The sequence below is a fragment of the Moschus berezovskii genome, chromosome 1 (assembly GCF_049115385.1).
Source record: "Moschus berezovskii isolate FMDL1 chromosome 1, NW_MosBer_1.0, whole genome shotgun sequence".
Taxonomy (NCBI): domain Eukaryota; kingdom Metazoa; phylum Chordata; class Mammalia; order Artiodactyla; family Moschidae; genus Moschus; species Moschus berezovskii.
This window is the reverse complement of record NC_142460.1, coordinates 65,749,884-65,771,943: the sequence shown is the minus strand read 5'-3', so window position 1 is coordinate 65,771,943 and position 22,060 is coordinate 65,749,884. Positions and strand designations below refer to the sequence as shown.

The following is a 22,060-nucleotide window of genomic DNA, read 5'->3' as shown; positions in this document are numbered from 1 at the left end:
AACATTTCTTTCATTAACACAGGTGAGAGGTGAACAATAAAACATGAACACATGGAAATAAACTCATAAAGAAAAGCAGTATATGGCAAGAAGTAATGAACAGAAAGGCTGTTTCACCAAAACCAAAAAGCTTATAAATCTATAGGTAATTCCTACACAGTACTGGCTCTACTTATTGAATTTGGATCTAAGTTTCATAATACTCTACAGATGCTTCAAGCCCCTAAAATTATATGCAAGTGTTGTTATATCAACATCTATGATTTCTTCTGGGAAAATGGTCAAGGTTTTCATTTTTGTGTGGAGAGACAGGTCAAGAAAAGGCAATATGCTTTAACCTGAATATAAAGGCTTCATCATAAAGAGGCTGGAAAGATCCTCAGCAAATCTTTTTAATATGTTCTGAAATCTACAGGTGGAACTAGAAATTACTAATCAACCACCAAATATTTATCAGGTCATCTACCATTAACACAATTCCATATGGCTGGGGGAAGCAGGAAATGATTGGGAAAGGCACCTTTATTTAAACTATAACTATCAATTAAACTCCAAAATTTAGAGTATTTCAGAATCTAAAGGTTGCAAAAGATTATACAATGCTACTTTTCCACAAAATCATCTTCTATTAAGCCCTTTATAGCCAGTAATCAAGAATCTATAAAATATTATTTCACTATACACAGTTTTAAAGCTATGAAACTTACATGCAAACACAAAAGTGATTTTTAAAAACTGTATGTTTAAAGTGCAACATCTAAGAATATTAAAAGTTGAAAAGGCAAGTTTTTCAAAATCTACTTTCAAGCCATATTTAAATTTCAGTCTACATTTAATATTTGGTCCCCAAACTACTTTCCAAATTTGTCATAACCTAACACAATCAGTATGTCATATTTATCATAACATAAATAGTACATCATCTGTAAAATGGGAAAAAAATACTTTTTTGCATATTATGAACACTGTGCTTAAGATAAACATTACAACATTTGAATGTAATAATCTGAAATTGCTTTTACTTTAAACTACTTCTATATCACATAAAACTCAAGAAATGATTTCCATTCCCAAGGTTCATTAATTTATAACACTGAAAAGGGTTTAAGAGTCAAAGGGATTTGAAAACTGACCTATGTCATAACCCAGGAGTCTAAGACTATCTGTAAAACATTCACCCAGAGAGAACTTTTAACAATGGGATTCCTGGCCCTGTCCTCCAGGACGTCTGTGATGAGATCCAGGAATTGGTATAATAAAATATCCCTGTAATCTTGATGAACAAGGTTCCCCGGGTAGCTCAAACAGTAAAGAATCTGCTTGTCATGTGGGAGACCTGGGTTCGATCCCTGGGTCAGGAAGATCCCCTGGAGAAGAGCGTGGCAACCCACTAGTATTCTTGCCTGGAGAACTCCATGGACATAGGAGACTGGTGGGCTCCAGTCCATGGGATCACAAAGAGTCAGACACAACTGAGTGACTAACACAACAACAATCCCGATGAACAGCCAGGTTTGGGGAAACAGATATTGAGTATCAGCACAGACACAGAAATAAGACAGGGTGACAATGGAGGTGCCATTTTACTCCTGCTGAAGAATTTTTTTTAAAATCTGCAAAAAGTCATAAGAAGGATAAATCAGAATAAAATGACTTCATGGTCTACCGTTTTCAGGAATGCTGGAGGACGGGCCTGGTTCTCCAGGTGGTTCCAAGCTATCCAGTAAGCGATTCACTTTATTTCGAAGTTCTATCAGTTCTCGACGAAGGTATTTCACCTGACTTGATTCAAGGGGTCTTGGTTGGCCATTAACTGGAATAAAAGCATTCATTTTCCATTAAACTTAGGAAATATTCCTGAATAAATATGTCAGTAGAATTATATGTAACAAGGAAAAATCAAAATTAACTTCTTTAAAAAGTTGAACTCAAACAAGATACCTACTGACATCATTCAAATAACTTTTTAAGGAAAAGATTTTCATTGCTAATTTATTTTTGGAAGAAGTACATATTCATCAGTCTTTGCTGATGACGTATGGCTTACGACCAAGCTCCCCCCCAAAATCATTAAAGGAATTCAACTACAGTGAAATAAAGTTACAGAAAGCTTTAATATATTTTAATAGAAATTATGTACCTTCAAAAGCTCATTTTACTTCACACAATTCTTTTATAGCCTTGAAATAATACAATAAACACCTTATTAAAAATATAATATGACTGTAGGTCTATTATCCTTGCCTATTTCTGAGCCCCCCCAAAAAATTATGTACCTAAAATAACTGCCCTAAATAAAAAGTAACCTCTTTTAAAAATATGCAGAATTTACAAATTCACATCACCACTATCCTTCAAAGCTTTAAAAGCACACAAGCCAGAAAAAGGTTATTCAATAATTATTGGGCTTTTTTTTCTACAAGGGTAATATTACATCATTTAATTACCCATTTTATCCAAATGACTTTCAGCTAACTAAAAAAAAAAAAAAGGATCCTTCTTTCCAGCAACAAAGAGTGTCATCACTGAAATTATTAATTTTTAAAATGTGACACAAGGCTCTGAATGCAAACCTCAAAGAAAGAGTTCAAAAATTAAACTAAACATTTTAATGCATTTTATATACTGAGAATTTGTGTGTGTGTATATATATCTTACATATTTACAAATTCCTAAATTAGAAATTTAGGAATTAGAAAAGGATTAGAAAATCAAATTCGAAAAGGATATCTACTTGAAACTAAAGGTTCAGGGAGATATTTTGTAGAATGTTTCAAACATCAAACCAATATAAGCTTTCAAAAGCTAATCCACCAGTATTTTACATATTACCTATATATTTATGAGAAAGTTCAATATAATTTCCTACCTGTATCAATTACTGGCTTTTACTGGGTATTACTGTTTTTCCTTTAATAGCTGAAAAGAAGAAAAGCAGCTTCTGAAAGCTAAGAACTGGCCCTGTACTGTAAGACAGGCTTTTGTGTTGCTCTAAACTGGCATGGTATTCACATGTAGGTTGTTGAACATAAACAATTTCAGAACACACCAACAGTACTTCAACTGCATCTCAATAAAATTTTTTCTAAAAAGCAAATAACACCACCAGCTATCATTAAAGATCACTCTGGGACTGATGTAGCTCAAGACAAAAAAGAAAGCCAGTCCATAATCATGTGAGAACTCAGACACAAGAACATTGACCAGAATGTCACAAAAATGACCTAACATCCCTGGCTAATTATGAGTGATGCTATTTTACCAACTGCAAGCTTTAGCCTCGATTCACTCCCCATATCTTCTGGATAAGATTTAGTAAGATAAATCATAGGACTACTACCTAATAGGTAATTCATAAATCATGGGATTACTACCTAATCATAGGACTACCCCTACTTCCTGACAACAGCCAATCTAGAGCAAAGCCCCATTCCTTCAACCTTATGCAAAACCATCTAACACAAGTTCAAGACCTACAAAAAATCCTTTCTAACACATTTCTACTGACATGCTATTTCCTCCAAGGTGCTCATTCTCCTTCACAGCAGTGTATTAATATTAGAGGTTAAACTCCCTTTCATTCCTAATATTGCTTACTTCTGCCTTTTTTCAAAAAAAAAGTAAACTTGATAGAGGTTTGCTAGTTATATATCTTCAAAACTGCTGATCCCATCAATTCCCCCAAATTCTAGTATTTCTGTTTTTTATTATTTTCTTTTTTCTAAGTTATCTGGATTTATACTATCCTTTTTGTATTTAGCTTTAGCATACTCTAAGAACTTTGTCATGTAAAAGTCATCAATAATTAGAAATCTAATTCCTAATATGATTTCTTCTATGTTACTTAAAAGCATATTTTTATCTGCAAAAATATGGGAGTTTGGGTTATCTTTTTTGCCCAATAGTTTCTATGAAACCAGAGAAAATGATCTCTCACATATTCCTTCTCTGATACTTACTGAGACTCACTGGAAAACCTAGTAGATGGTCAACTTTTATAAATGTCCAAATGCACTAAAGCAAAACTGAATCCTGTCCTGATTGCTAGATGCACATGATCAAGCCTATATCTATTCTGCTTAAATTTTGAGGCTGCTGGATCTATCAGTTTTGGAGAGAAGAATATTAATAGTTTTCTTATGATTACAAATTTTTCCTTTTTCTGTCAATTTTTCCTTGAGGAAAAATCTGGCTATGATGTATAAATGTTCCAAATTGCTACATCTTTCCAGAGAATTATTTTTTATCATGATGAAGTGACTATTACTAATAAAATTTTCACTTAATAATTAGTCAATTCTGTTACTATTACCAACTAGCTTTGAGTCTGTCTTGTATACAATCTTTTCTAGCCTTTTACTTTCAAACTCTGCACAGTAATCTTTTGGTATCTCTCTTATAATCAGCATGTAACAAAATTCTGTTTAACCAATAAGAGTCTGCCTTGTAACTTTGTTTGTTTAGTCTGTTTATGTGGACTGTGGCTAGTATTTTGTGCTACTTTCTATTTATTAAGTTTTCTGTTTCTTTTCCTTCTTCCTCACCATTTAGCTAACCAAGTACCCTTTGTTTCCTTCTTTTCCCTTTACTGGTTATTTCCAGTCTTTCAATAATCACGCTTACATTTTAGAAATGCATACTTCAATTTAAAAAACCTAAGTTAATTACTATCCTCCTCCCAAATAACCCAAGTCTTTACAATATTTCAATTCCTATCATCCTCTCCATTCTTATATATAATTATTTCTCAGTATTGTGTCCCATCTTGTTTCTATATTCCTAAAGCTATTGTTTTTAAATAATCGGTGCTCATTTAAATTTACACACACTAGCCAGTTTATTTGCTCACAACTTCTTGCATCTTTCACCATTTTTCTGCACTCAATTTCATTCTTGCTGACTAACCATTTAAAAAAATTCTTTTAACAAGGATCCAAGACTGGTAAATCCTTAGTCAATGTTTGAAAATAATTTTATTTCCCCTTATTCCTTAACAGACCAAAGAATGCTACTTTTCAATCCATCTTTTTCTGAAGAGTGGAAGATGTTATTCTACTGTCATCTATTTTCTATTATTATTAATATGAAGAAGTCTATTAATAGTCTGATAAATTTGTAGGTGATCAGTCTAATTCATGCAGACTACTTTGAAGATTATCTGTCTTATATATTCTCCAGTTTCATGACAATACATCCAATGGATATTTATTTTTTACTTACCCTGCCCAGGATTCACTGTACTTCCTGTATTTGAGGGTATCTATCATGTATGTATGTGGAGAAGGAAATGGCAACCCACTCCAGTATTCTTGCCTAGAGAATCCTGTGGACAGAGGAGCCTGATGCGCTGCTGTCCATAGGGTCACATGGAGTCGGACACGACTGAAGCGACTTAGCATGCATGCATGCATGCATTGGAGAAGGAAATGGCAACCCACTCCGGTATTCTTGCCTGGAGAATCCCAGGGACGGAGGGGCCTGGTGGGCTGCCATCTATGGGGTCACACAGAGTCAGACAGGATTGAAGTGGCTTAACAGCATATGTATATAATTCTGAAAAATTCTTTATACGTTTCTTCCTCATATATTTTCACTCCCCTAATCTCTCCTTGTTTAGAGTCTTAAAGGAAATAGGCTGCTGCTGATGCTGTTGCTGAGTCGCTTCAGTCGTGTCCAACCCTGTGCGACTCCATAGACGGCAGCCCACCAGGCTCCTCTGTCCCTGGGATTCTCCAACCAAGAATACTGGAGTGGATTGCCATATCCTTCTCCAATGCATGCATGCATGCTAAGTCACTTCAGTCATGTCTGACTCTGTGCGACCCTATGGACAGCAGCCCACCAGGCTCCTCCATCCACAGGATTCTCTAGGCAAGAATATTGGAGGGGGTTGCCAATTCCTTCCCCAGGGAATAGGCTGCTGCTGCTGCTAGACTTTCTCAAATTCTCTCTCATTCTCCAACCCTGTATTTTGTGCTCTACTCTGTCATTTCTTTAGACTACCTTCCAGTTTACTAAATTCCTTATCAGCTGTGACTTATCTGTTGTTCTCTCCATTGAGTATTTAATGTCAATGAATATATTTTTCATTTCCAAAGTTATCTTAAGTTCTTTTTTGAGGGATTTGTTTTCTGACATATAGTTGATTTACAATGTTAAGTTTCAGGTGTGCAGCAAAATGATTCAGTTATACACACATATGTGTGTGTATATTCTTTTTTCAGATTCTTTTCCATTATAGGTTATTACAAGATACTGAATATAATTCCCTATACTGTATAATAGATTCTTGCTGTTTATCTACCTCAGGTTTTTTTAATGGTTTTTCCATAATGCCTAGTTCTTATATTATTTCTTCTTTTATGTCTAATAACAATACATATGTTATTAACACTTCTACTACAGTTAGCAAAAACAAGACCAGGAGCTGACTGTGGCCCAGATCATGAACTCCTTATTGCCAAATTCAGACTGAAATTGAAGAAAGTAGGGAAAACCACTAGACCATTCAGATATGACCTAAATCAAATCCCTTATGATTATACAGTGGAAGTGAGAAATAGATTTAATGGACTAGATCTGATAGATAGAGTGCCTCATGAACTCTGGACGGAGGTTTGTGACATTGTACAGGAGACAGGGACCAAGACCATCCCCATGGAAAAGAAACGCAAAAAAGCAAAATGGCTGTCTGAGGAGACCTTACAAATAGCTGTGAAAAGAAGAGAAGTGAAAAGCAAAGGAGAAAAGGAAAGATATAAGCATCTGAATGCAGAGTTCCAAAGAATAGCAAGGAGAGATAAGAAAGCCTTCCTCAGTGATCAATGCAAAGAAATAGAGGAAAACAACAGAATAGGAAAAACAAGAGATCTCTTCAAGAAAATTAGAGATTCCAAGGGAACATTTCATGCAAAGATGGGCTCGATAAAGGACAGAAATGGTATGGACCGAACAGAAGCAGAAGATATTAAGAAGAGGTGGCAAGAATACACAGAAGAACTGTACAAAAAAGATCTTCACGACCAAGATAGTCACGATAACGTGATCACTGACCTAGAGCCAGACATCTTGGAATGTGAAGTCAAGTGGGCCTTAGAAAGCATCACTACGAACAAAGCTAGTGGAGGTGATGGAATTCCAGTTGAGCTATTTCAAATCTTGAAAGATGCTGCTGTGAAAGTGCTGCACTTAATATGCCAGCATATTTGGAAAACTCAGCAGTGGCCACAGGACTGGAAAAGGTCAGTCTTCATTCCAATCCCAAAGAAAGGCAATGCCAAAGAATGCTCAAACTACCGCACAATTGCACTCATCTCACACGCTAGTAAAGTCATGCTCAAAATTCTCCAAGCCAGGCTTCAGCAATGTGTGAACCATGAACTCCCAGATGTTCAAGCAGGTTTTAGAAAAGGCAGAGGCACCAGAGATCAAATTGCCAACATCCGCTGGATCATGGAGAAAGCAAGAGAGTTCCTAAAAAACATCTATTTCTGCTTCATTGACTATGCCAAAGCCTTTGACTGTGTGGATCACAATAAACTGTGGAAAATTCTGAAAGAGATGGGAATACCAGACCACCTGACTTGTCTCTTGAGAAACCCGTATGCAGGTCAGGAAGCAACAGTCAGAACTGTACATGGAACAACAGACTGGTTCCAAATAGGAAAAGGAGTACGTCAAGGCTGTATATTGTCACCTTGCTTATTTAACATATATGCAGAGTACATCATGAGGAACGCTGGGCTGGAAGAAGCACAAGCTGGAATCAAAATTGCTGGGAGAAATATCAATAACCTCAGATATGCAGATGACACTACCCTTATGGCAGAAAGTGAAGAAGAACTCAAAAGCCTCTTGATGAAAGTGAAAGAGGAGAGGGAAAATGTTGGCTTGAAGCTCAACATTCAGAAAACAAAGATCATGGCATCTGGTCCCATCACTTCATGGAAAATAGATGGAAAAACAGTGGAAACAGTGTCAGACTTTATTTTTTGGGGCTCCAAAATCACTGCAGATGCTGACTGCAGCCAGGAAATTAAAAGACGCTTACTCCTTGGAAGGAAAGTTATGACCAACCTAGACAGCATATTCAAAAGCAGAGACATTACTTTGCCAACCTAGGTCCGTTTAGTCAAGGCTATGGTATTTCCCGTGTTCATGTATGGATGTGAGAGTTGGACTGTGAAGAAGGCTGATGGCCGAAGATGCTTTTGAACTGTGGTGTTGGAGAAGACTCTTGAGAGTCCCTTGGACTGCAAGAAGATCCAACCAGTCCATTCTAAAGGAGATCAATCCTGGGTGTTCATTGGAAGGACTGATGCTAAAGCTGAAACTGCAATACTTTGGCCACCTCGTGCGACGAGTTGACTCAATGGAAAAGACTCTGATGCTAGGAAAGGTTGGGGGCAGGAGGAGAAGGGGACGACAGAGAATGAGATGGCTGGATGGCATCACTGACTCTGTGGACATGAGTTTGAGTGAACTCCAGGAGTTGGTGATGGACAGGGAGGCCTGGTGTGCTGTGATTTATGGGATCGCGGAGAGTCGGACACGACTGAGCGACTGAACTGAATTGAAGTTCTTAGAAATCTAATCCCACTATTAGTTGTACCCACTGTTTCTTGTTTACATGGATGTTTCATGTTTCCTACAGTTTTGAACTCTAAGTTCATCAACAGGATTTATCTGTGAGAAGCCTATGTTATTTGGATTGAGAACATATAGCCTCCAGACAAGATCGTTGCCTTTGGTGGTATCCGGGTTTGGGAGTTCCCAAAGGATCATGGTTATAAATCCTTAAGAGAGTCTTCACAAACCCCTGACAGCTCAGGATATATAAGAGTTTCCTTATCAGTTTCTTGATTTTTCCTCTACCAATGAAGAGATATTTTTCTTCTACAATCTGCTTTTTGAGAGTATAGTCACTGAGGGTCTAGGACCCAAGATCTACACCATGTAGACACCAAGTGACAAGTCCTTCGATTATGCAGACTAAAACCTTCAGCATCACCACCAAAAGCATCCCAAGTCTCAACTTTTGGTACTTTAGGCCCTGGTTTTTAATTTCAATTATATTTTGGTCCCTGACATCTTCCTCACATTCCTGAGCAAGCTCAGGTGTGTAATTCAAAAAATATATTCAGTATTGTTTATCCAGTACAATGTGTTCTCAGTGTTTCTGAGATGAAGATTTTCAGTTTACCTAACGCCTGATAGCTGGCCAATAGTGGTTAGGCATTTTAAGACTCAATATTGTAAAGTGATATTTTTTTTTTTTTTAATTTAGTAGTTTTTGTTATTAGCATTTTAAAGTGATTCATATTCACCCTTCTTAGATGGAGATGACTGATTCTATTTCATAGAATTGTGTGAGTCAGTGCTACATAATTTTTAAAAATGCTAACCAAAACATCCAGGGAAAAAGTCCACATTTTTTTTCACATAATCATGCTACTACTTTAACTTTGCAATCATTTCTACCTTTTCCCTTTAGTGTTCTGCCTTGCAAATCTGTCATGATCTGTAAGAAAATAAAATCTATAAGATAAAATTTAGTCTTATGTTTGTTTTTGTTTTTTAATCAGAACTATCTCAGATCTTGAAATACTCCTTAAAAATAATGTCTAAAAAAAGTATCAGTTCAGTTGCTTAGTCATGTCCGACTCTTTGTGACCCCATGGACTGCAGCACACCAAGTCTCCCTGTCCATCACCAACTCCTGGAGCTTGCTCAAACTCATATAAGTATCAGTCCTATACATTAAACCCTGAGAATAAGTAAAAACATACATTATAAAACAATTATATATTCTTAAATAACTAAATTGCAGTTTTAACCCTGAAATTATTTTCAACCCTGGAAACATTTACACAAGTGGCATACATTACTATTTAAGGTAACAGCAGATGCGTTATTTAAAATATGTCTACTTTCTATTAATCTTCAAAGAATATAGTTAAGCCTTAAAATTTAAAAATTCTGATACAGCAGAAAAAATTATCACTTAATTTTGAATTTTTAAAAGGAAAAAAGCTAAAAAGTATTTCATAAAAATACAAAGAAGAGTAAATATATTAGAAAGTTTAGCACTTACCAAATAATGTCAGTTTCAGTATCCTACTACACTGAATTGCAAAGGAAAGGTCAGAACTATCAAAAATTGTTATAAGATCTCCATCTGAAACAAATAAAAATTTCAGATTTGCATCAGTAGTAAGCTAGGATATATATCAGTTGAAATGCAAAATGTGGATCACAGAGCATAGAGAATCTTCCATAAAACCTTTAAGCATAAAGGATCTAGGGAAGATGTATTTATCCAAAAGGATACAAAATAAATTTTATTTCTTTCATGGCAAGATATTTATCTTATTTTCATAAGAAGAGCCAACACAGAGCTAAGATTAATGTAATCTTTTACTAATCACCTGAAGAAAATTACAGTTTAGATTGAAATCTTTTCTATTCTAAAATATTTAAATATATTTATCAGAAACCAAGGTAATAATAATTCTCAAGGTTCAAATTTTAATTCTAAGCACAGTAAAACACCACTGACACAAATGGAGGGGAAGCCATATATAACAGTAACTAAAAAGGTTGCAGATTTTTTTTTCTGCAAAACTGTTCTAATAAATGGGTAGACAGTTGAGTCTTTCAGGTCCCAGTCATCTCAACACTAAGATGAAAACCATCAATTTTCCTCAGGAAAAATATTCATGTACACAAGATTCTGAAATCCCCTAGATCCCGAGAATAAAGAATATTATAATCAGCATATCAATTGCCTGTTCAAAAGCTTTCAAAGGGCTAGGGAAAAAAAGGCTAGAGAAAGAACAAAAGAGAAGCCATTGCAAGGTATCCTCACAGACACAGCTAGGGGAGCGGGGCTGTCATGGGGAGGCTGAGAGGCTGCTCCAGCCATGCTCTGTACACCAATTTTGACACTGATTAGGCCGGTTATTTTGGATAAAGATGGCAATAAAAGCCATAACTGAGAGTTTTATCATCTCTTTACAGCAGACCAGTGTTTTATTTTTTTTTTTTACAACACACACATCTAATGCTCAACTTTAGGGATTCTACTCATAAACATATTTTTAAGTACATATGTAAAAGAAGGAAATTTTCTACAACTGGCTTTTTCTTTTCTGATTTCTCCAACAGAAACAGAGTATCTATGACATCAGGAACTCTTTGCCTAAGTCAGCTCTCTATGACATTAGGAACTCTTTGCCTAAGACAGCTCTCTAAACTAGTACCCAATACAGTCTATGGAACACAAATCTGTATTATTTAAAAAAGCACTCAAAAACACAATGAAAAACAAATTCAATGTGATAACCAGATGTAGAAGACAGTTTCAACAATGAGGATACCCTAAGCTAGGGAGTTACAAACTGCAATCAATGGATAAATTCTGGCTTGAAGAATTCAAACTAAGGATAGTTTTTATATTTTTAAAAGGTTCTAGTAAAAAGATTAGCAAGGCCTTACAGGACCCACAATTCTAAAATATTATGTGATCCTTTAAAGAAGGATTTGGCTGACCCTTCCATAAAAATGAGTTAAGAGAAAGGCAATAAAATAGTAAAGTTAGTTTAAGATATGCCAACTCTGAAGTAAGAGCAAATCATCTCAGGTTTTGTTGTTCAGTCACTAAGTCGTGTCCAACTCTTTATAACTCCATGAACTGCAGCACACCAGGCCTCCCTGTCCCCCACTATCTCCCGGAGTTTGCCCGAGTCCACTGCCAGCTTTGAGGTAAGAGCAAATCATCTCAGGTAAAACCATTAAAAACTTGAGTTGTAAAGTCAAACAAAAAAAAAAGAACAAACTGATCACATTTACGCACACATTTGGAAGTCAAACGGGATAATCAATGTATTGTAAATACATGACGTTACTAGTTCAGTCGCTCAGTCGTGTCCGACTCTTTGCGACCCCATGAACCGCAGCACGCCAGGCCTCCCTGTCCATCACCAACTCCCGGAGTCCTTATTAGAGAAGAGAATAAGAAGAAAACGCTCTCCTTTCTTGTTCCTTAACAAGGATGACCCTCAAAAATTAGTTTTGGGTAACATTAGATGAAGGGGCTTCCCCTGTGATTCAGCTGGTAAAGAATCTGCCTGCCAATGCAGGAGACACAAGAGAGGTGAGTTTGATCCCTGGGTCAGGAAGATACCCTAGAGGAGGGCGTTACTATCCACTCCAGTATTTTTACCTGGAGAATTCCATAAACAGAGGAGCCTGGCAGGCTCAGTCCACGGGGTTGCAAAAAGTCGGACACGACTGAGCACCTAACACTTTCACTTTCAACATTATATGAAATGTTGAAAAAATGAAAGGCATATCATTCCTCTAGTGAAATAATTCGCTTAGTTGACCATCAGTGATTTATACTCCTCTTCCACAGGGTAAGTTGTTGGAAAGTGGCTATCCAATCAGGGACAGGTCCCAACCCACTAACATCTCAGCAGTCATGTGACTGGGGTCTGGTCAATGTGATGTGAGCTGAAATGATATATACCACCTCAAGGCCTAGAGAGTACAATCTCCCACGTGAGCCTCTATACTCCCATCTTCATGCATCTGCTTGCTGAATGCAGATGCTCAAGGTGAGCTTGTAAGCCATGTACTGAAGATACCAGAGCTTCTGTCAACCTGGGCCCCTGAATGATTTCTTGAGTGTTAAACCACTGAGATTTTAAGATTTTTATTCTAACAGCTGACATTACTTTAAACTGACACATAGAAACAAAGAAAAGCTATTAGGGACAAGAAAACTGAGACAACAGTGTCAGAGAAATAAGAGTATTTATAAAACGATGCTGTGGATAGCAGTGCCGAGTGTTGAAATCAAGATGAAACAGACTGGAAATAAATTCAGCAGTAATAAAGATAATGGTAACCACCTAAAGCCCAATTTCACTAGAGATGTTAACAAAGACGACAGGTCAAAAGAAAAAGAAATAGAGTCTACTGAGGCAGGTGTGAAACCCTGCGGTCCGAACAGCAGAGAACAAACTGGAAATGCAGGAATAATGATTCTGATTATATTTCCATTATCAAGGCCAATTTTAGGAGCTTTTGCCTTGATTATAGCAATAATAAATGCTTTATGTTTCAAAAAAAAAAAGAAACGACAGTCTACTAATATAATTCCACTATGTCGTTGATGATATATTTGTCAGGTAAAATCTATCTCCATAAAAAGTTTTGTAGTCAAATTAGCCTGGGAACACTGCATAAAATGAGAAAGTACATCAGCATATTACATGCTCTGAAAATTCCTGCAAAAAAACTGCCTTTCCATACTTAGCTGACCACGAATCCGTTCTCATTCAAAATGTACTAACAACTCTTTCACTTTGGGAAATATGAGTGAAAGTTTGGTTTTAAAGCAAAAAGGAAGCCAGAATTGTACAGGCATAAAAGAAAAACAAATGGCTTGTAAAAATGTGTGACAGTATCCTATCACTTAAAACCCCCTTCTAATAATAAATCACTTGGCAAATTTTTAACTTACAACTAACTACATGGGCATTCCCTTAAGTAAAAGAAAGTGGTATTCAATTACCATAGGAGGAAACAGAATTTTTATTCGGAGTTAAATGAAAAATGGGCAAAAGAACACATGTAATACTTAGACTTTTAAAAACCTGAGAAACACTCTTACCTTCATCTTTATATTTTATTGTGACTTCATCATTACTCAGAAGTTTTCCTCTGAAGACTCGCTGCATCATTAGCACTAATTCATCATAAGTAATATCTTCATTATGAATGGGAATTCGTCGAATATCCTCCCCAAGTTGAGCTTTGATGATTAGCTTCCCACTCAGATCCAACTGCCCATTCATGGTGGACTCCAGGATGTTCTATATATGTAACTCTAGAGAAAGACTGATAAAATGGTCTTGGTGATCAAATAGCTATAAAACATATTTTAAAAGCTAAAAAGCAAAGCTACTATTAGAATCTAAGAAATTCTCAGTTTCAAAGGAAATTCACTGTTCCAATGTTACCATATTTATGGTAAAATGGTCTGGAACTGGTTTTATTATATGCATAAGAAAATAAGTTTTATTATTTTATGTCTGTCATTATTTTACCCATATATTTAACTGCTCATCTGATTTAGATTTCTTACTTAACATGTCTAGAACAAAATCCCGATCGTCCCCTCAAAATGTGGTTCTCTTGTAGTTTTCTCCATCTCTATTAATGACAATTCTCCTAAGATAAACAACAACAAAAAAAAAACTTAGCTCCTTTCTTTCCCGCATACCTTTCATATACCAAATTGCCAATGAATCTAGTTGCCACAACTTTCAAAATATCTCTAGAGTCCAACCCTTCAGCTCTATCAACTTAATCCAAGCCACCATCATCTCTTGCCTGGATTACTGCAAAAGACTCCTAACTGGTCTGTCTGCGTTTTATCTTTGCTTGCTTAACAAAGGTACCCTCAACACATCAGAGTTATCCTGTTAAATCAAATCTAGTATAACTACTTTAAAATCTTCCAATAGAGTCTCATCTCACTCTTGATAAAACCCAGAACTACAAGGTCATGATCTGATTTAACCTCATTTCCCACCTCTCTCCCTGGCCACTCTGCTATACTCAGACTTTACAATCTCCTTCTCAAGACTTGGCACTTCTGCTTCCTTAATCTTGAGCCCTTTTCAGAGCCCTCACATGATTCAGATCTCTGATCAAATGTTAACTTCTCAGAGGTTTTTCCTGGCCATCTAATTTAAAATGGCTTTACTGTCACTTTCTTATTCAGCTTCATTTTCTGCAAAGCACTAATCACTACCAAACATTTTAAAAGTATTAATTTTTATTCTTTTCCACTAAAAAATAGGGAAATACATGGTTTTGTTCACCGTTATTTCTGGAGCCTAGAACAGTGCCTAGCACAGTTAATTATTCTACAGTCATTAAAGGAAGGACAATCATTAAATACTAGCTTCCAAACCCTACTAACCTGTTTATATGAAATGCTAACCCTGAAGAGGAAAGTATGTGTGAACACTAAAATAGTTTCAAATTTTTCTTGCTAAAATCCAGACCTCATGAGCATTTTCTCCAATTTTCCTATTTTCAGAACTTGAGGACAAAGAACAAATCAGTGACATCCTCCTGAGCTTTCTAAAAGACAGTCCACTATTGTTTCTCCATCCTCCATAACGCTCCCATCCCCAAATCTGAGTATGTGTGATTAGACAGCACCCTTAAAAATAAAACAGTGTCAGAGAACTAAATACTAACTTGCTATTAAATTCTGCCTTCTTGGGTTTTATTTTAATCTTAGCTTATTCAGCGTGCTTCTGCTATAATGACTTTGCAATCCTAAATTCAAAATAATGCCTGCAGTCTCTAGTAATTTATACCATTATCGTATAATAACAGAAAACACACTTTCACTTAATTAACATGTTAATATCTCTTCTTCTCAAGGCCTATCTCTTCTTTCCAAGACCAAGATGTTCACGAACACATTATTTGTAACCAGAGAGCATTTTCTACTGGTCACATTCTGGTTTCAAAACTATGTTTTTCTACTAGCAGCATTCTGCTTTTTTCTCTTAAATGTGTTATTTTATTAATATATTCAGTTTTCCTAGTTCTTTACATCTGCTCCTTTGTGTGTGTGTGAAAGCACTCTACCTGACCCCCAACACTTCAAATATTTGAAGAAAGTTTTCATGAATCCTGATTCATTTAATCAATAGTATATACATAAATGTCCTAGTATCCTCATATAAATGCCACGTCCTTCCAATTAAGTACTTATTAAAATGATTGTCTCTAGACTCCCTTGCCACCCTCTGAACAAATTAATTTTATGAATGAATCTTTCTTTCATAATGCATCTTCAAATGGTGCATTAAATACAGAATCTAACACTCTAAGGTCAGTTAAGAACAGAATGGACTATGTTCTACCATCCAGATGCTACGCATGTCTTAACATAAACAGAGAATACAGTCAGTGTTTTATCTGCCAATTCTGACAATGGACTTTTCCTGAAGACTTTGATTAACTGAAACCTCCATACAACCCCTTCACCTGTGAGCCAAACCAGCCCTCTTCATTTGGCAAACACTTAAATACCTACTGCGTGCCAAGTTCCGAAGTATAATTACTTCAGTAAGATGGTTAAGATTTCACTGTTTGCCTTGCAGCCTGACAGTAATAAATAACTTCAGCAAATCAATCTATGTAATCTTCTCTTCCCTACAGGATGTGTAAACTGTCAATAATGTAGTTGAAGGACCAGGGCTTAGCTTCAGCAGGATATTACTACCTATTCTCAGTAGCTTCTAGAATAGCGCCTGACATACAGTAAGTAAAGATTTTTAATACTTTTTGTTTTCTAAGCAAAACATGAATGAAGTGATAAAGTTCTGATAGATTAAAAGAAGGTAGTACTATCAGGTCAGTTCCTAAGTCAAGCCTTCACACTAGCAAGAGGTGACTCCCTACAACTGACATAACCCTAATTAGAGACATTTCCAACAATGAATTGACATAATCCTTTTGATCATAAAGGAATTGCTTCCCAGTTCCAATGACTGAAAATATCAGCCTCTTTTTATATACTTGGCACCTGCCATACACCTGCCATGTTTGCCTGCAAATTCACTTACTGGCTAGTGCTTCCCTTGGACTGTAATCTACCTGTGGCCAGGAACCAGGGCTTCTTTCCTAAGGCTGTCTCCATTTTGTGCAGTCATCTCCATAAGGCATGGTATAAAGCAGGTTATCACAAAAGCAAAAGCACCACGAAGTTCTCCCTTCCAGGGAAAATCCTATCCCATTTTTTATGTAACCGTAGAATCCAGGTCCTCTTTTTCTCTAGCCTCAACCACAAAGTAGAGACTGCTATGAACTACTAGTTCCCAGGGCTGCTCGTGACATCCTCACAAGCTTTTTCAGCTCCCCATTCCTCCTTTCATCGTGTCTTTGCCCTACTCCCTCTGAAGTCCAGAAATGACTCGGCCACTAACTTATGAAATCTTCCAACAGGAACACTGTTCTCAGAACTGGAGAGTAAAGTGACATGCCCAAGTAAACATATAAAAAGCCTGCCTCTTTGAACCAGGATCCAGGTTCAGTGACCAAACCTTCAGCTCCACCAGCCCTGTGGTGAGGGCCCCGTTCAGTGAATTTGCTTAGGCAACTCCAGAGGGCAGAAATTTCCTTTAAGAAACCCTAAGCAAAACCAACCCTCGAGTACTCCAAAGAACGCAAGGGGGCTCGAATTCTGCCTGACCAGAGCCAGCGTTGATGGTAAAGATTTCTCCCACTAGCTGTGTGACCTCCAGGAAATACCTCTTCAAGTCTCACTTTCCTCAACTGCAAAATGGGAATATCTAAGTTTGGAATAATCCTTGTGATGATTAAATGAGACTGTGAATCTAAACTACTTAGCACATTGCCTAGCAAAGTAAACTCTTGAAAAGTTAGTTGTCATCACCACTACTAGACTGGGTTTGGCCTCCAGACGGCGCTTGATGAAGCACTAACACAGTCAAGGAACAAGGCTTCCCCAGGTGACCCCCAATAACTAATTCCCATAGGCGCCATTCTCCCCACTTCTCACCCTTTCAAGCCCCTCTGAGAGTTAGGCACTGGACCACCCCAGATCTCCAAAAGTCCCTCTCCGCTCCCTCCGGCTGTCCGACCCCTTGGAGCCAAGCGGGATCGACACAAATGCCCTTGCTAGCACAAACCCCTCCTAAAGTCCCCCTCAGGTCCGCCCCGTTGCCACGGTGGCCAGTGGCACCCCCTCCCCTCCCCCGCCGCGGCCTCTCCTCGAGGCGCGGCCCGGCCCGGCCTCGGTGCTCGGCCTCCAGCGCCTTCCCGCGACCCCTCCGACCCCACCCGCCCGGCGCTGGCCGGTTCGAACGCGGCCCTCGCAGCGTTTCCACGTCTCCCGGCCCGCCTGGCCCGAGAAATGGGCCGCGCCCCCGTCTCCAGCGGCCGTACCGTTTCCCCGAGGCCGCCACTGCCGCCCCTCCGCGGGTCTCCGCCGATCCGACCCGTGCGAGGCCGCCACCGTCGGGCTCTGGGGCGCTGGGGGAAGGCTGCGGTCACAGCCCACTCGGTTGCCCTCCGGGGCCGCCGCAGCTCGCTGGCAGACTCGCGCGGGCGCCGACCAATCGCACGGACCCACCAAGCCTAGCGAGAGCTCGGGCCCAGTACGTGGCACGCGGGGAACGAAGAGGGGCGGGAACGAGAAGAAAATCTGTCCTTTCGCTCCGCCTCAGAGCGAGCGGACCGATCCACGACGCATGCGCAACGTCGATAGGGTGGGGACTAACGACGCCGGGGGCTGCAGGGGTCTGAGCCTGTGCTTTCTCACTGGATGACTGGGTAAGTGTAGGAAGTGCACGCAGAACGGGTGCACGCATGCGCGGGGCGTGACCAGGCACTTCCGGTTTTCCTGAACAGTAGTATTTCCCGTTTCTCGCCCGTGGGCGGGGCGTAATTTGGTCTTCTGGACTCTGAGAGCCAAGGCTAGGCGTTTGTCCAAGTTTGTGTTTTTTTGTTGTTTTGTAGCCATTGTAGTTCTCCTAGTCCAATCTCGAAAAAACTGACCTTTTCCCCGCCTTTCTTCTACAAACCCATTCATTCATTATTGGGCGCCTACGCTTTGTCAAGCACTGTGCGGGGAATGGGAATGAATCAGTTTGTGAACAAGGAGCTCCCAACAGCGTTTGCGAGACAGCACAGATTTTATGGGTGTGTAAAAGGTGAAGGCTAGGAAATTAAGACTGCTTAAGGATCCCAGAGCCATTTTGGAAATACGATATTTGAGCTTGCATTACATACTCTTTTCATTTATCTAAAGCATTTGTTTTGCATCAGTTCAGTTCAGTTCAGTCGCTCAGTCGTGTCCGACTCTCCGCGACCCCATGAATCACAGCACGCCAGGCCTCCCTGTCCATCACCAACTCCCGGAGTTCACTCAAACTCATGTCCACAGAGTCCGTGATGCCATCCAGCCATCTCATTCTCCGTCGTCCCCTTCTCCTCCCGCCCCCAACCTTTCCCAGCATCAGAGTCTTTTCCAGTGAGTCAACTCGTCGCATGAGGTGGCCAAAGTATTGCAGTTTCAGCTTTAGCATCAGTCCCTCCAATGAACATCCAGGATTGATCTCCTCCAGAATGGACTGGTTGGATCTCCTTGCAGTATAAGGGACTCTCAAGAGTCTTCTCCAACACCACAGTTCAAAAGCATCAATTCTTCGGCGGTCAGCCTTCTTCACAGTCCAACTCTCACATCCATACATGACCACGGGAAAACCATTGCCTTGACTAGACGGACCTTGGTTGGCAAAGTAATGTCTCTGCTTTTCAATATACTATCAAGGTTGGTCATAACTTTCCTTCCAAGGAGCAAGCGTCTTTTAATTTCATGGCTGCAATCAGCATCTGTAGTGATTTTGGAGCCCAAAAAAATAAAGTCTGACACTGTTTCCACTGTTTTTCCATCTATTTCCCATGAAGTGATGGGACCAGATGCCATGATCTTTGTTTTCTGAATGTTGAGCTTCAAGCCAACCTTTTCACTCTCCTCTTTCACTTTCATCAAGAGGCTTTTGAGTTCCTCTTCACTTTCTGCCATAAGGGTAGTGTCATCTGCATATCTGAGGTTATTGATATTTCTCCCGGCAATCTTGATTCCAGCTTGTGCTTCTTCCAGCCCAGCGTTCCTCATGATGTACTCTGCATATAAGTTAAATAAGCAAGGTGACAATATACAACCTTGACGTACACCTTTTCCTATTTGGAACCAGTCTGTTGTTCCATGTCCAGTTCTAACAGTTGCTTCCTGACCTGCATACAGGTTTCTCAAGAGGCAGGTCAGGTGGTCTGGGATTCCCATCTCTCTCAGAATGTTCCACAGTTTATTGTGATCCACACAGTCAAAGGCTTTGGCATAGTCAACAAAGCAGAAATAGATGTTTTTCTGAAACTCTCCTGCTTTCTCCATGATCCAGCGGATGTTGGCAATTTGATCTCTGGTGCCTCTGCCTTTTCTAAAACCTGCTTGAACATCCGGGAGTTCACGGTTCATATACTGCTGAAGCCTGGCTTGGAGAATTTTGAGCATGACTTTACTAGCGTGTGAGATGAGTGCAATTGTGCGGTAGTTTGAGCATTCTTATGCGTGTTTATATAAGAAGTATGCTGTCTTTAGACTGAAGCCTGAAATTTGGGAGGAGGGGTGAATAGGTGATGGAATCTGGGCATGGGGAGGGGAGTGCTATTTTAAAAGCTGCTGGCAACTTTTGCTTTCTAAGGTAAAGACTCAGCAAAAATCAGTTTGAATTTATTTAGTCCTCAATTGTTCAGCAGATAGGTAAAGTGAAGTTAAAGTGAGAAGTTACGTACTTTTAGTAAAGAGTGACATTTGTCACATAAAAATTGAGAATGAAATAATATGATTTTAGAATTTTTTGCCTCTGAAATGTATTTTCCAACATTCTATGTATTATTCTTTGAGCAGCATTTGGGGAGCAAAAGGCTGCAGTAAGAATGAAAAAATTTCCAGATTTTCTCCGAAGACTTGTTCTTCATTGCTTGTAATTTAGAACTGAATAATGCAGATTTGGGGAGACTAACGAGGGACTGATGCTAAAGCTGAAACTCCAATACTTTAGCCACCTCATGCAAAGAGTTGACTCACTGGAAAAGACTCTGATGCTGGGAAAGATTGGGGGCGGGAGGAGAAGGGGATGACAGAGGATGAGATGGCTGGATGGCATCACCGACTCTGTGGACATGAGTTTGAGTAAACTTCAGGAGTTGGTGATGGACAGGGAGGCCTGGCATGCTGCAGTCCATGGGGTCGCAGAGAGTTGGACACGACTGAGCGACTGAACTGACTGACTGTCCATCCCTAGATACTACTGGGGAAACAGAGATATGGTAGTGATGATTCCTCTGGTCAAAGCAGAAGCAAGAGCTGCCTGGGGCAAGAAGTGGGACATCAGATTAGTAAAGCATCATTTGGAAGCCAGATCAGAGGCTAAGGTGACCTGAGACAAGAAAGACTTCCATGCCACATTAAAGCATGTCCCCAGGATTCTCCAGAAATAAACATTTTTGAAATTTTCAATGAAGAACTTTGTAAAAGATTTTGCTTCTTGCTATGCAGTGGGATGCAGGCTTACGATACTGTGGTTGGGCATGAAATCAAGGATATTTAGGTTTAGTAATATTCTAGAGGAGATCAATCCTGGGTGTTCATTGGAAGGACTGATGCTAAAGCTGCAACTCCAATACTTTGGCCACCTCATGCGACGAGTTGACTCACTGGAAAAGACTCTGATGCTGGGAGGGATTGGGGGCGGGAGGAGAAGGGGAAGACAGAATGAGATAGCTGGATGGCATCACCGACTGGGTGGACATGAGTTTGAGTGAATTCCAGGAATTGGTGATGGACAGGGAGGCCTGGCGTGCTGTGATTCATGGGGTCGCAAAGAGTCGGACACGACTGAGTGACTGAACTGAATATGTTATATGAGAGCATGAAAATATCCTCTGAGTTTGTCAAATTTCCCCCTTTAGGTTATAGACGCCTTTATAACCAAAACCATATCCTGCCCATTTTCTTGTTTTAACTAAATTTAACTGTTCACAAAACATCAGTGACCTTTTGTGTTCCTGATCCTATATAAAAATTACATTTAAAAAATTAAGAGCCTCATGAACAGCTGGAGCTCAACACCCAACCCAAAAGTAAGAACATTACCCATAAATAATATTTCCCTTTCTGCTCCTCTCTCATGTGGCATTCAGTGAAATAGTTATTGCTCTTCTGTAAGGTACCACAGTTGCTGATGATATAGGTCTCTGTACTTAGGCTCCCAATAAATGCTGGTGATAATTGGCCACAGAACAATAGACTGAATTGAGCCACTTACCACTTACCAAGAACATGCTTTTTCTGACTCTATGTGTAGACACTGATTTTAGAAACTGCTGCCTTTCATTAGAGAAAAGCTAAGTTATACAATTGCCACTTCCTAAGGGA

At 39.1% G+C, this 22,060-nt stretch overlaps 1 protein-coding gene across 4 annotated transcripts in view; it reads right to left on the bottom strand.

Annotated features, from left to right (window-relative positions):
- TFG (trafficking from ER to golgi regulator) overlaps window positions 1–18,228 on the bottom strand; it is a 36,232-nt gene extending 18,004 nt beyond the window's left edge. The window contains exons 1-4 of one of the 4 annotated variants that reach the window (XM_055414744.2): window positions 18,004–18,228; window positions 13,679–13,905; window positions 10,094–10,177; window positions 1,667–1,813 (exon numbers count right to left, since the gene is read on the bottom strand). In XM_055414744.2, the coding sequence (XP_055270719.1) occupies window positions 1,667–1,813; window positions 10,094–10,177; window positions 13,679–13,862 (415 nt within the window). In that variant the 5' untranslated portion in view covers window positions 13,863–13,905; window positions 18,004–18,228. The remainder of the gene's footprint in view (window positions 1–1,666; window positions 1,814–10,093; window positions 10,178–13,678; window positions 13,906–18,003) is intronic. The other 3 variants (XM_055414853.2, XM_055414654.2, XM_055414826.2) reach the window with 3 other exon arrangements.
- Between the last annotated feature and the right edge of the window lie 3,832 nt (window positions 18,229–22,060).